The sequence below is a fragment of the Lipophrys pholis genome (genome assembly GCF_963383615.2).
Source record: "Lipophrys pholis genome assembly, chromosome: 6".
In the NCBI taxonomy this organism is placed as follows: domain Eukaryota; kingdom Metazoa; phylum Chordata; class Actinopteri; order Blenniiformes; family Blenniidae; genus Lipophrys; species Lipophrys pholis.
Window position 1 is genome coordinate 28,890,604 of NC_137629.1, and position 15,718 is coordinate 28,906,321.

Here is a 15,718-nt window from a genome sequence, read left to right on the forward strand (position 1 = left end):
TTTGATGGTATTTTAAACCTATTCCGACATCAGAAAATCCTGTTTGGTCTATTTAAACATGTAGTCCTGTGAGAAAGTCGAGGGCAGGTGTGAAAAAAGCTGCAAAGTATTAAAAAATACTTTCAAAAATAGTGTTGAGGGTTAAATTTAATCACATGCTAAAATTATTTTTAAAAAAAACGAGTGAACAGAAGGTAAATGTAAATTACATGTATAACTGGTGGAAACCATTCTGCCTTCAGGTGAACTTTCTTAGCCCTGCATTTTATCTGCACGTGGGTGAAAACGTGGCTCAGTCCTGGCCTGGGATGGACTGCTGACCTCTCTGCACCAGGGTTTGACCCAAACCTGCCAGGGTGTGAACACAACTTCCAGGTGTGTGGAGTTTTCTTTTTTTGTTTGTTTGTTTTTTTTTTACATTGCCGGCAGGGCCGGTACTCACAAAACATTTCTGTCTGAGCTCAGGGAACAGCTGCTTGACACGGTGCAACCACACACTTACTCAAACTCTTTGATCCATAAAAGTCATCGCTTAACCCTGGGAAGTCCTAGATGTCCCGACAGGTGAGAGCAGAAACCAAGAGAAGAAAAGCAGACAGGAAGAAGAAGAGGTTAGTGAAAGTCGGGGCAGAGAGGGAGAGGAGTGCTGTGCGGCGCTCACCAGGCCCACTGACACATGGTGCTGCTGTACTCGTTAAGCCTGAACATCACTTTGTTCGTCGTAAGCCACGGCCTTTCAATTACAGAAGCCCAATCCCATTAAAATGGGATTTTGACCTGTTAAGTGTTAAAGCTTCGGTCCAGTTAATGAGATTCGTCTTGTTGTGGGTCAGTGACTGACTGGAGAGCTGATCAAGACTTATACAAGGAGTGGCATCACGGTATTAGTAGGCCTGCGTGTTAATGCAGCCAAACACGTGCGCACACACACACACACACAGCGAGACACTCCTCTGGAGCCCAAAGACACACCAGAGAGAGGCCCACACCTCCGGCCTGACGGGGCTGCGAGTGGGGCGTCTCTCTGGGACAGAGAGGGATAGGCACGGTGCCATCGCATCAACCATCCCTGGAGGTGATCGGAAAGATGAAGATTGAAGAGACAGACCTGAAGCATGAAAGGGGGAGGAAAAAGGGACCGGAAACAGCAAACGACCCCCTCCCACCCCGCCCACTCGATCACACAGCGGATACTCACGTTCGGACTCCACCAACTCGTGCACAATATTCTCCTTGCTCTTGTAAAACGGGAACTTGCGTGAGAGGTTGAAGCTTTTTTTGCGCTTTACTTTGACCGGCTGCTTGTTGGTGTGGGGAGGGAGGGAGGGAGGGAGGGAGGAGGGGGGGCGATGAGAGGGTGAAAACAAAAACAGAATGGGTTTCAATGAAGGTACTCAACGAGACCATGCAAAAAGAAAACTCACACACAAATGATATATAAACAAACCGTACACATCAAATAATGAAAATGAGAAGCAGGCAATGGGTGAAAATGGATGGCACATCGATGTGAAGGAAACGGGCGTCTGTTGACCAAATTAAACATCTTCCATTTTCAATCAATTTCATCTCCTTGGTTAGCAGATAAAACAGGCACAACTTCACAGCTGATTTATACTCCTGCTAATTAAATCTGACACATCAACCTCTGATAAACGTGCAGATATTTTCTAAACGCAAACTTCTTGATGGCGCTCGCTGCGTGCGGCATGGAGGTTACACGGCTCTCATCTCCGACCGCCTCTGTGTAACCTATACAGTAACAGGAGCCCTTTCTGCGCTCGCTTCAGCGAGCAGGTGCTGGTTTCTTTCCCACACTAAAAGGGGGGAAAGTAGGCCATCTCCCTGGGAGCCCAGCAGCAGCATGAAGACAGCCGCTCTGGCACCGGGGCAGAGAGCAGCTGGCCCTCTACACTTACCCTGTTAGACTCAATCATGCCTGTCCTGGCGTGGAACTTGACTGTTTTTAACCTGGCCCGCTCCTTCTTTTCCACTCTGGAATAGAATTGAAAAGAAAAAAAAAAAAAAACACTTTATAAGTTTAATCCCGAGCAGGCGTAATTGCGTTGGGGAGCTGCTGCGAATGAGGAGGGACGCTACCTTTTCTTGCTTGGAATGACCCCGATCTGCTCGCTCTCTCCGTGAGGCGTGACGAGCCTCGCCTGCCACCACTCATCGTCAGAAGCATTTATGACATGAAGGATATCCCCGTAAGAGAAGCTCAAGCCTTGGCTAGGCAGGCAGCTGTCCCTCGTCCGGTCGTAGTCAAACAGAGCTCTGCAGAAACACACAGGCTTTGGTTACTGTCTGGACGGTCTGAGCAGAGTCCACATGCGACAAGATTAAATTACTCTACTCGTCCGAATTTGGCACAAAATGGCAACCATGAATATGCATGCTCCTCTTTTGTTACTTGGAGTACTACATCCCGTCACTAACATGTGGCCCGTGTACAAATCTGAACGCATTCATACATTTCAGCCAACATTTTTATGTCATTGTTGTGAGCACAATTACTGCTATGTAAACATTTCACAATAACACACACGCTGTGTTTAAAACAGAAAGTAGAACCAATTAAATTACATTTACAGTTATTCAGGAACTGGTGATGTTATTCACTGCTGACGCATGGATTTGTTATTACATTATACATATCACATTATTTACTCATGTATGTGAACGAAGGGGATCTCTGGCACAATGAAATATAAAGATTCTAATAACCCTATACAAGGTCTTTTTTTAATATTATTATGTCTGTAAAACTGGTCACTTCTTGGTTTAAATGATCTTGTATGGTGTCACTTACTACCTGAAATATAATGTGTACACAGCAGGACTTATCGTGGATCCAAAAGCTTTTAAAGTGTCTCATGTGGTCACAGATCTTTTTTTTTTAGCCTTCATGCAGATCGATTAAAGCCCTTCCTCCACTGCATTGAATTCTGGGAGTTTTCTCAGCTGAAAAGCTTATTACGGCCGCAGTCAAAACCAAGTGCTTTTACTTTTAGATGTATCAAATTGCTTGTAATGAACCAAACTCTTGTGACTCCGCCTCTTGAAACACTGGTGTTCCAGGTGTTTGCAAGTGGCTGCCGGACGTGTTTCGCTTTTTACTTTGGCTCAAGTGTCAGCCGTGTGGAACTATTTTATTGTGCTGCTGTTTTTACAAGTTGACAGCAAGTCACAAAGAGTGCTGAATTTATGACCTCTACATCTAAAAAAAGATTAGCTGAGCTGATTGGCTCGATTCACTGATCACTGATGATGAAAGAAATATCAAGACATTACTTGTAAACCAAGTCAGACATACACTGATGATTGGTCATTAAAACATGACCTCAGGCCCGATGTTGTGTACGTCTGACTTCTGCTCCTACAACAATCCTGACTCGTGAACTTGTTAGCAGCAAATGCTTTTAGTGCTGTAACTTGTGTGGGCAGGTTTTCATGGGACCACGAGCGTCAGTAATCTCTGGCCACCCATGGCCTTGTTGCTGCTTCACTGCTTTTTCTTCTTTTGATATAAACTGACCACTTCCAAGCAGCAACAGCCCACAAGAGCTGCAGTTCACGACAGGCTCTCAACTCGAGTCATGTGACCACGTCACAATTTGACCCATGCGAGACTCAAATCCTTATGTTTCACCTTTTTTCTGCTTCCAGTGTGAGCTTTGGAGACAAGTTGTTCAGGTGCTGCACACACAATCCCAACCCTGACCACAAGATAATCACTGTTATCCAGTTCAATGTTAAACGACCCAGATTGAAGGACAACTGCACTTGTTACAAGGCTCAAATTTAGAAAAAGGTTTTGCTTATCAAATCTTGTTTCTATGTTGACTTATTTTGTGAAACGATAAAAAAAAAAATAAAATAATTAAACCAGTGTTAAAAATATTTTTAAACTCTAGTAAGTAGGGCTGGGCAAAAAAATTAATTATTTAATCGATTTATCGAATTTGTAGCTAAAAACTATTTTTATTTTGAAAATTTAATTTTTTCCTGCAGTCACTTTTAAGTGCATTGAAAAATAATAATCAAAAATCGAATCGAAACTCGAATTTTTCTTCAAATTATATAATTTTTATTTTCATTTTTTTTTTTAGGTCAAATCACCCAGCCTTACAAGTAAACAGTAACAGCACGTGCGCATAGACACAGTTCAACTCTGTCATGTCCTCAGCCAAATCTCCTGTCTCACTGGTTTGGCTTCAGTTATTGCAGCTCTGTGCTCCTCCCATAGCGCATCATCCAAAGAATGTAGGAAGCAGAACTTTAAAGTCTTCTTAACAACAACATCAAGCACCTGTGCGTGTTTTTTCAGTAACTGAATATTACACCGCAAATAGAAGAAGACTCTACTTTTGTGGACCTATTTCCAGGATAATAAAGCCGGTTTCATATTTGGACCAATACGGTGACGGCGTTCAACTATGCTGCAATATTTAGTCTCACTGTGCATGTGCACGTGCTCACACATACCACAATCATGTCTGCACTCCAACTTGGACCTCATAGATTCCAAAACCTCAGGAGTAATGTCATCCACCATATTGTGACTAATCCAAAACAAACTTGTGCAGTACACAAACATGGTTTTAATTATTGCTGAAATACAAAACGGTAGTATTAAGCATCAGTAACTTTAGAATGGTCTGCCATTGAACCACTAATTGAAACAAACCAAGTTTACAATATAACTGCTAATTAGAATGAAGTCATTCATTTATAAAAGTATAAACACAGGGTGGAATAAAGTATCACAGCCTGCACAAAATAAAGGAGATCGATCATGATGTTCCTTATCATATTTGTAACTGCTCTTGCCACATACTTCTCACTACAGTTGTGTCCTGTTTGTCTGAGAGCGTCACCATCTTGTCGAACAGGTCGACCCACAGCCACTTCTTAAGTGCTCACACTTGCTCTACAGGTTTGGAATTTTCCTGACCTACAAGCCTACATCTACGGGTCCTTTACTGCAGCCTGCTGGATAACAACGGCGCACAACGTGCATTTGTCTTCTGCTTTCAGATTTCAGCCAACCTACACGCCGCCAACTGAAAACACAGCTGACAATAGATTAGCAGTAGGCGTGAAACTGTCACAGGATCATTTGGAGTCCGCAGTTTCACCAGATGAACACATTTGCTTTGATCATATTCTGACAAGGAGACATTTAATTTCATAATTTGTATCTGACGTACTTTGGTAGAGACAGCGAGTAAGCACACGCGACACTTTTCTTTTGAAGCACACCTTACAGTGTGAATGGCTCCACATTCCTGAGGCTGGGAGGACATGGCAGCTCCTGCATCAGCCAGTAAACGACAGCTTCCCAACATAACTGTGGGCTTAGTCACCCGCACAGGAGCAGGCTAGGCTCTACATGCCTCATAGGACTCAGTATATAAGACAGGCATGAGTAAGACCGGTTAACACTCTTCTGACGGGCCACCAATGAGATAACACCTACTGTGTATACTTGTGATCCAGCTGAGTGAGGCCCATTGCTGTTCAGCTTGGGCAAAATCAATTTAGTAATGTTGCTATCGAGCTTAGGTAAAGTGACGCGCATTAGTGCTTCAGGAGAAATACAGGGAAGCACTTTGACAGCAGTTACATCACACTGTCCTTTTACCTTGACCTTTCCCCGTGTCCTTTGCGACTCGCAGCGTTTATGTGAACAGAAGGATGCCACCTGCTTTAAATTCCTAAATGAGCCTCCATCCCGTTTGGCAACAGGCCCAAAGTGTCATAACACAGGTCACTTCAACAAGCGCCGCTGTCAATCTACATTAAACAGAGTAAAATCAATGCCACAGAGGGCTCCAACACAACACGAGAATGCCTGCCCATCAGCTTTTAGGTGCTGATGAATAGTATCAACCTATATAGCCTAAATTAAATGTTATCCTACAAAGAGCTTGTCATGAACTGTTTTACGGTATGATCTATGTCATACATGCTGCTGCTGCTGCTCCCCAACAGCGTGAATGATTATGCCAACACGTGTGCTTGGGGCTTTATTCTCCCCCCGCAGACAGGACCGGGTTTATTATGCAAGGGAGGCTATTTTGACTGCAGATTTTAGATTTTGATGTCGGGAGAGTGCAGGCGGGACTGAGTGTGTCGTTCACCTGACATAGAGGGAGCGTTTCTCACTGGTGCGCAGGGAGCCTGATCCCGAGCTCATGCTGCTGTTCATCATCTGCTCCCTCAGGTCGTGGATCTTGGACTCAAAGCGACTGTACTCTGTGATGGAAGAAACACAAGGTGTCAACAGCAACTCAGAAATAGTTCTTAAATCAATCGTCCAAGATTAGATTCCAAGTCAAAATGCAGCAACAACAGCACTATACCGTTTAAAATATGAGCGGGTGCGAAGGCGCTCCCACAGTAGGAAACATCTTGTCAGACTTTTAGGTTTGTCGAACACCTGCATTCATAGAGCTACTACAATATGATATTTCAGTTGCTCCTGCTTCAGCGTCCCCACAGCTAATCGTAACGGGTATGTTTGAGCCGTTCAAATTTTTTAACGCCCGATGCCTTTTTCTATGGACGCAACCGTCATTGGGGTTTGAACCGATCTTATGATCACAGGGTTGCTGCTCCGGCCTCTGATCTGCTCTCCATCTTACATTAACTGACGTTATTCTGTGATTATTTTCACACCTTCTCATTGTGGCCTATTCTCAAAGGTTCTGGTGTAATTAACAGTTTTTCAATATGATTTTTGGGTTATTTTCTCTGATACGGGATAAATACAGTATTAAGTTTGGTAATAGTGCATCAATTTTTCCAAAAGGTTTCTGGATATTAATGGACTGTTTAATTACCATCATTATATTGTGGAAAAAGGCTTTGGTTTGACTCACTGTCAATGGCTAAGGACAGAATCTAATAATCTACCCAGCAGAAAAAAACTACCTCGTTCTCTTTGAGTTGCACAAACAAGGTTATTAATGTTGGATGTTTTCATGACAAGATTTTCCGAAGAAATAATAGTATGGTTTTTTTTTAACGATATCAGAACCTCTCAGGAAACAGAGTTTACAAAATGTAAATTAATTGTTAAAATCGAGAATTGCCCTGTATAACTTCCATCATATTGATTGTGTCTGAGCTTAAATAATGGACATAATAGTTATTCATGTACAATAGTGATCTGACACTCATCGAATGATTAGAAGCAGAACAAGTCCTCACAGTATGTTCAGGTGCAGGGCTGAGCGTAGGTCATCTGCGATTAGAAGTGCTTGGCACTCAGGATACAATGAGTGCAGTATAATGCGTGAAACTGAAGCTAACTTACCGACAAAACGCTTTGGGTTATGACTTACGTCATGTAGAAGACTTAAGAATTAAATATTCACAGCTAAATTTAGAGGAGAAAACGTCCACATGACTCCGATGAGTCACAAGACCCTTTTTGCTGAATATTCATTAACTTTTTGAAAATACCCTAGCTCAACTGCTGAAACTGTCCCAGGTTTTTAGGTTGGTACAACCAAAGGTAAGTCGACATCGATCACGCGAACATTTTAAATAAACACACCAAAGGGTGTGCGACACTGCTCTTCTGTTTCATAGCAATATTACCGAGGTGCAGCAGTGAGCTGAAGTGTGCGGAGGAGAAGGTTCAGCGAATCCTTGAGCTGATTAATGACCCCAGGAACAGATGGTTTATCACAGATCTGCCTTACACATCCAGTAATGTCTCGTGTCAGGTAATTAATTATATAGATTAATTAGGTTCAACATGGGCTCTTTAGTGTGGTTAAAAAAAGGGAAGCCCTCCAACAATTTTAAATGCATGACCATTTGTCATAGGTGTGTAAATCCAGTTGGTGGCTCAGGAACATGGGGATGATGTACGAGTCCACCTGGACCTCCTCATTAAGAATGCTCTCATTAGTCTGCTGTGCGCAGCGCGCTCTGTGCCAGGGTTGCTGGAACAAGCAAGGCCACTGCAACCCACAGCACACAGAAGCAGACCGACAGATGCAGCTAGAACAACAAACAGGCTAAGGTGCTCATGTGATCACACAAACGGTGCGGCTGGGGCCCCAAAAGGCCGGCAAGGTGAGCAATGAGGCGTGTTATCTAGATTTTCTGGAGCTTTCACTCTTCACTTCACACGCGAGCCCCTATGGGCACATGATTGATGATTTTGGTTGGAGAAATAAAATATCTGTACCAAATACCGTCGGTCAATCAGCCATTTGAATTCACGTGACGTAAAATCCACGATGATTTCAAATTTCATGACACAATACAAAATTGTGACAGAAGATTTCCTCACAACAGAAGAAACACTGAGTGACAGTCATGACATTGTAATAATGTGTCATAAGGATTGGAAATGGTGGCTATGGTAGCTATTTCACCATTTTTTACAACACCGTCATTTATTACATGGTTATGAATAAAACATTGTTATGCCATCAATTTCCTACAATCATTTTAGATTTAAAAAAATTACATAGGGAGCGATGTTTCATGAAATACTGCAGTAGTGAAACAAATCTGTCTCGGCATTCTCTCGGGTTGGCTCTTTTATAAGGTAATTCAATCAAAATTCATTCAACATATCTTTATGATTGCCATGCCTGTAGGGGTCGACGCCTACCTTGAGTTTAATCATTCATAGCTGGCATGTAATGCGAATGAGATCAAAGTTCATTTTGTTGTCAAACAAGCCAAGGAGCAGCACTGAAAAATAAACATGGATGCTTACAAAGATGGATCTGAGGCTCCAGGAAAGTTCTGAGCAGGTGCAAAAACAAACTTCTGGTCTGTTGACTGTGATCCCCTCCCAATCCCGCCCCAACCACCTGCTGACAGCTAAAACGGATTCAAAGCAAACAGGAATCTGTCCCGGGCCCGGCGACGGCCCTCCGCCCTGGCCTCGGCTCAAAGGGTTAACAATACAACAGAGTGACGCTGCAAGGTGAGGCAACCAGACACCGCCTGACTGCCTGTAACCAGGAGCAACCTTCCAGCACTCCTAAAACAGGGACTCCACATGCGGAAACAGCCATTCAGACTAGTCCACTTGGCTTTCAGGGACTAGAAAGGAGCACAAGAAGCAGCAGTGCGGGAGAGGAGGGGCCGAGGGACAAGACAAAGACTAGCTAAATAGAGAGAGCAGCCTTAACGCCCTGCTTCACAACACCAACCAACCTGAAGGGCCGCCTGAGATCTGCGACAATGAGATAGCGCTACAGCTATCAGTAGCACAGGTGCCGCAGCTAAACGCTCTGCTCTTTCACATTCCTAACGTCCAAATGATTCATCTAAATGCTGTAGACACTCGGGGAGCAGCAAGACCGCTGACCTACAACTGATTTCAAGCCTCTGTGGGAAGTCAGGGCGGGAATCATAAGATAACCATAAATTGCCGCCGCGCCTCGTTCATAGTGGTGACATCACAATATGAGCGATTGTGCAACACAAACTATGTATAGCACAACGTGATATATGTGTAGCTGAGCAGGAAACTCACTACCAGCAGTCTTGATGGAAAAAAAACAACCCAAAAGAACCATCACAAGCATTTACTACGTGATTTGCAGTTATATCAAAACCAGATAGAAGAGAAAGGGAAAGTGTACCCCTGTATGCTGACAGACAGGCACTCCGGGTACCTCGATAGAAGACACTGTAATACGAAAGAGAATAAACCATTGCATTCCAACAAAGAAAATCGACACATTACACACACTTTTACTGAAATTTTTTAAAACGGTTTCTTTAACTTTGCCACCATACTTTATCCCATTTCCATAAGTTTACACTTGTTTTCATTCAAACATTTCAACACCGCAGCTCTCGACATCACATTGAGTATCATGAGAAAATTTACCTGACAATAGATGTTTTATGTAATTCTTCAGCTGAAAGCAACTCTAATTCCAATACTTTCAAAACAATTTCACTCATTCTAAACCAGAAATTAAAAAATCTGGTCCACATAGAAAATGTACACTTGACCATACTGTACTATTGAGTTTTAACGCTGCTTTGAATAAGGTAGCTTTGTGACAACAATGCTGATAAAGCAAGATAAGACGTGAGTGCAGAAACCCCTGCTTTACTCAGTGATCCTGCCCTTGTATATATTTTTGAATGTGGAAAGAAACTGGACAAAAGTGTTCACAGATATGGAAACGTTACCTATTTTCACAGAATTGCTGTGTCATGATAAATCAGTATTATGTTGGGAAATTGTGGAACAACTGCAAAACAAAACAAAAAATATTTGAACGTTTTCCTGTCCCGAGACAAAATAAGATAAAAGCTAACGGGGTTGAATTGATGCAGAGCACTTCATTCTGAGATCATTCACGGGGAGATACACAATCCAGCCAATCTACTAAACAAAGTGCCACAGTAATGATTACTAGTCTATTAATGATTGAAACTCTGAAGGAAACACTCTGGTCTCAGTGGTTATCATACTACTTACCGGTCAGTACTTTGTCTATTGTTTCCAACTGCACTTTTTGGAGAAACAAAAAGTGAAAGCATACTTTGAGTATTAAACACAACTGAGCCGTACAATCATATAATCAATAGGAACCCTGCTCCCACAAATGTGGGCGACCTCCAACAGTTTATTTAAATTAGGAACAGTTTACGGCGCCCCTATTATCCGATGACACATTTTCTTTCATGAACAACCGAGTCAAGCTGAGGAAAGAAAGAAAAAAAAACTACAAAAAAGGCAAGTTATGCGTTAATCCATAGATTTTCCACCAGCTCAGTCTCAAATGCTGATCAATCCCTCATAAATCATTCATTAACATTCCTACTGACAAACATACCTTCAGAGTCCTGGGAAAGTCTACAGCTCTGATTGTTAGAACCTGGTCCCTTAAAGCAATGAATACTCAAGAGCGCTCCTGTATTTTTAGGAGCGACCCACAGGAAGAAAAGACAGCTAATAGAAACTGGGACTATTCTGTACCTCTCACTCCCACTGCGTGTCCTCATTAGTTGTACAGCTCTTTTTTTATTTATTTTGGGGGACAGTCGCGTCTCTTTTGATCCAGTTATGCAACGCGACAGCAATGTACTTGTAACGCGAGAGTGTGTTATATTCTCAGGGATAGACGAGCCGGTAAACGCAGGCACACACACACATTGCTGGATAATATGGTGTAGGAGGTACATGTGGACCCTGACTAAAATACATCCACAAAGCTCTGTAATGCACACTGTTGGGAGTTTAATGAGGGTCATGGAGTGTAACATTTCCTTCACGGCCCTCCTCCCATTTCCTACATGCAAAGATACAAGCCTGATTACACTGCTTGATGGTGAGGATGGCCAGAATGTGGACTCACTCCCCTCATTTCCATTCCCGAATGACAGTTAAGGCATGTTGAAAGCCTCCTTTAGAACCACTTGTAGTGTAAATGGGAGCCAAAGCTAGTGGGTTCAATTGTGGCTTCTTATGGGTTTGAAGTGTTTGCGTTTAGTCACAAGTTCATGGTCCACGAGAAGCATCTCCAAGCTGTTTGCCCGGCAAAAACTAGTGCTCACCCTGCCAACAGACTGACCGTCCCTGTACCACACACCAGGGTTCCTCCTGCTCCAGACTGAAAGGAATGACATGCCAGGATGCCAGCAGAATTACTGGTGTCAGATCTCCAGTCACCAGAGGGGTCACAGGAAGTCAATCATTTGCCAGCACTCAAGTCATTCGTGTACAGCAGTTAAGAAGTGTACACAAACAGATAAGCGTCCCTAACCGAGTCACAAAGGGGGCACAGAGCCGCAAGCATGATTTGGTATGGAAAACAAAGGTTCCCTTCAACCAGCCACATCATTATTCAAGATGCTGCCTGAATGCCCCAGCCTGCGAGACAACATGAACTCACATGGCCAAGTACGAAGAGGAAAACTTCAAACATTGGTTTTGATTCGTGTCCGCGCCGTTCTTCAGTTTAGGCCCACTCTAACTCTCAAATTCTGTTCCACCTCAATCCAAGTGACCTTGAAGAGTTATTAGACATCAAAAGCTCCTGTTTTATTAAAAGAAATGCGGACTTAAGAGCATGCTACGACCTAGGCCTCTTCACATTCCTATCATAGCCCGACTTTAAAACCAAACTGACATGCAAAGCCTACAATATCCTTTTCAGTGTTGTAACAGCATTACTGCAACATGCCCAGTACATGACTGGAACACAGAGAAGCTGAGAATTGCCATGGTGGCGATACCACACAGCAGGCCAATGGTTAACCATTACAAGGTCAGAGAGTTGGTATTATATTGAAAGAAAGAAAAAAAAATTGTTAAATTTGGAAAACATTTCCAGAGCTGAACACTAGTTCCGCTTCAGTCAGCATGAACACAGGACCTGTGGTCAGTGAGCTGTAGGAGCAGTGAGGCAAGGCAGTAAAATATACAGATGATTTCACAGGTGAGGTCACTTTTTTTTTTTTTTTAAAACAACCAGCAGCACTGAGCTGACACTCACCTGTCTAACCACACCTCTGTGTCCCCACCTAAAGGTTCAGCTTACATAAGAACCGTAAAACAACTGTTGAATGAGCTCTGCAGTGAATAAATTACAACTTAGCTCAACTTCGTCCGGCCTCGTGTGGGTTTTTAAGCGAGACTTTCAATCGAGTGAAGACAAATACAAGCCACGAAAGCGCTCGGATTGCAGGTAATGGCAGGAGTGTCACCACAGAGGTGGTTGTTTCGGTACAGTGAGGGCGCAGCTTCCACATGCCTGCCACTGGAACTTATCATTAATCTCAAGGCTGATATAAAGCAGAGCAGAAAATGATAATTATAGCTCTTTCAGGATCAGACATTAGAGAAATGTACAAACACACACACTCCTGCAACAAACTACCTCAGTACCGCAATAAATATAAAGATGTTTCGTCAAGAAACTCACGTAGTTTCTACCCACTTCGGCTCGTGAGTTGTTTCCTGGGACGTTTCCCTCCTCGTCGGTCCTCGGTTAAATAATAAAAAAAATAAAAATAAACCCGGTGGCTGTTAATTCGGTTTCTTCATCCAGCCATTGGGGAATTCATGCGGCTTCTGCTGTTGTATCCGAGCCCATCCCCCATCCCCGCACTCAGCCCGGTTCACAGGCGCTAAACTTTGCCGCTTCCACCCTCGCCCCTGAGCGCGCCCAAAGTCTTCCTCCGGCCGGCGTAAACGCGAGTGAAAGCTGGCACTCTCCGCTCGGCGTCCGCCGCTCTCCGTGTCCTCGAACAGCGGCAGCTCGCTGGTGAGTTTGAACCGGGAAGGGACGGCAGGGGTTGGTTTGCCCGCCTCGCTGTTGTTGGCTCGCTCAGGAGCCGCCCCTGAAGCTGAATACCAGCCTATCCGGAGTCCTGAGCGCGGCGGCCAGGTACACCTGAACGCTCCATTAACGCGCTATTAACGCACGATTCGAGCGCTGCACGCCGACACGACCACCACACCGGAGGCATCTGTGTCACGGAGGGACCGTCACGCGAAAGAACCCGCAAAGTAATGGCAAGCATGAGCCCCCCCAAACCGAGAAAACTACATTTCCCACAATACAATATGTCGGGGGTGTTCTTCCTTACAGCAAACATGGAAACAAAGACAAACAGATAGCCTTTCTAAATGACAAACTGGAACTCATTTGTTCACTTATCCTAAAAAAGACAAAAAACGGACAACACTGATCCAACTTAATAAGCTTTAGCAACGTCAACGGAGATTTACTGCCGATTTGTTGTCAACAACAGGTTGCTAGGTAACCAAGGAGCTCACGACCCCCCCCTCTCTCCACACACACACACACAACTCTCCAGAGCACCTTAATGTGGCCACCACATCATAGAAATGGGATGGGTAAATGGGATAAGGAATAATAAAGTATGATTAGTTAATTTAGTTAGTTTAAAACAAGGGGTCTTCCAAGTCGAGGAGGAGCTTCCACAATACTGCCTCCCAAAACAAACACACACACACACACACACACACACACACACACACACACACACACACACACACACACACACACACACACACACACACACACACACACACACACACACACACACACACACACACACACACACACACACACACACACACACACACACACACACACACGTCTAACTTTAAGAGAACCATAGACAACAAGAGGCAGAATTTACTTTGTACCGAGTGAGGGACTTTTAATATGAAATCTTTTTATATTGTTAATTTGTTTACAATTACACTGACAACATATAATGTAATTTAATCTTAGATGTTCAGATTTCACCTGTGGATGCCTTCTATTTGAAGTTCTCTGGTTCCCTTGTCATAGCACGTTGAGCCCACGCTTTCAGAGCAATTGTGCTATAAGTACCAATAACAGTAGTACCTATAACAATGTTAAATATATATATATTTTTTTTAAATACACCAAACTTGGTCCTGCTATATTTCCATAAAACATGTAAATAATTACAATATATAAAACAGCTAATATATCTTTTTAAAACAATTCTATATGTTGCTACAACCCAAGCCATTTTATTATCTCTCGATTATCTAATACATAGTAGAACACACAGTTTGTGGTTTTCTCTATACACACCTAATACAGCAGTATACTAGTGGTCTACCCCGGTGCAATAAATACCAGAGGCTGAATTTGGCATCAAAATAGTCGATTGCATAACCCCTATAAAACCTCACCATGTTGTTTTTAACCTGAAAGGTGGAATTTTAAAATTAAACAACTGCAATATCACACTTGAATTATTGAGCCTCAGAGTTGCTGGTATTCCTTCAGACTGATTCAAGCTGTTTCCTGACTCCAGTCTGCCTCTGTAGGGTAAATATGAACGCTGCTCTTTCTTCAATTCCAGGTTTACAGAGTGCAAGTTACACTGTAGATTTATTCGGGAATTTTCAGCACTGATGAACGTTGTGGCTTTTGCATCTTTACTTTGAATTAGTGATCGTAACTCTAAAATGAACTTTTTGTCACAATCTACTTGAAAGCTCTTTACCGAGTTTTACCATTTACTGGATTTGGTAAAATTGCCATTAAAAAGGCAGGAATACACAGTTCTGTAGATGTAATGGAAAGTTTAGGAGAACCTTTATCACACAGCGGGTAGGTGCCAATAGAGGTTACATTACACAAAGATTAAATCAACATGAAAAAAGGAAAACTATTTGTCAATGTTGACAATAAGTATCACCACTATGGTCTTTTCATGGACTATACAGTAAAACATCATCAGCAGGGCCTCACCTTCAGGCCTGTATTGAGCGATGATAGTGACAGTCTGCCCAGCTCTCTTCAGTGCTGCAGCTGCTTGCTCATGTGTGGCATTTCTTAGGTTCACGCCATTCACCTATAGGGAATCAGATAGAGAGAAATTTAGCAAGAAACACCCCAGATTAGATAAGAGGACAAAGTCGATTTTATTCTTCTTCTGATCTGGACAGAAAAGTCAATACATTGATGATCAGAAGCCTATATACATAAATCAATATAACATTTAACACTGAACATGACTGTGTTATATATGTGAGTGGTTATGTGTGAAAAGTCTCACAATTCACTGTTAGAGTGATTGAACTAACTTTATCGTATCAGCTGTTCAGGAACTGTCACTCCATTTGAAGAGAGCAGGTGTTTGCATTGTTTCTGAACCCGAGGCCTCCCATTATCTTATCAATATTCTGACAGCAGGAAGT

At 42.9% G+C, this 15,718-nt stretch overlaps 1 protein-coding gene across 1 annotated transcript in view; it reads right to left on the minus strand.

Annotated features, from left to right (window-relative positions):
* Positions 1 to 15,718, minus strand: part of dlg3 (discs, large homolog 3) — an 87,893-nt gene that overhangs the window by 5,182 nt on the left and 66,993 nt on the right. Inside the window, exons 13-17 of the mRNA XM_080465599.1 lie at positions 15,270 to 15,372; positions 6,147 to 6,261; positions 2,101 to 2,277; positions 1,920 to 1,995; positions 1,199 to 1,298 (exon numbers count right to left, since the gene is read on the minus strand). Coding sequence (XP_080321725.1) covers positions 1,199 to 1,298; positions 1,920 to 1,995; positions 2,101 to 2,277; positions 6,147 to 6,261; positions 15,270 to 15,372 — 571 coding nt within the window. The remainder of the gene's footprint in view (positions 1 to 1,198; positions 1,299 to 1,919; positions 1,996 to 2,100; positions 2,278 to 6,146; positions 6,262 to 15,269; positions 15,373 to 15,718) is intronic.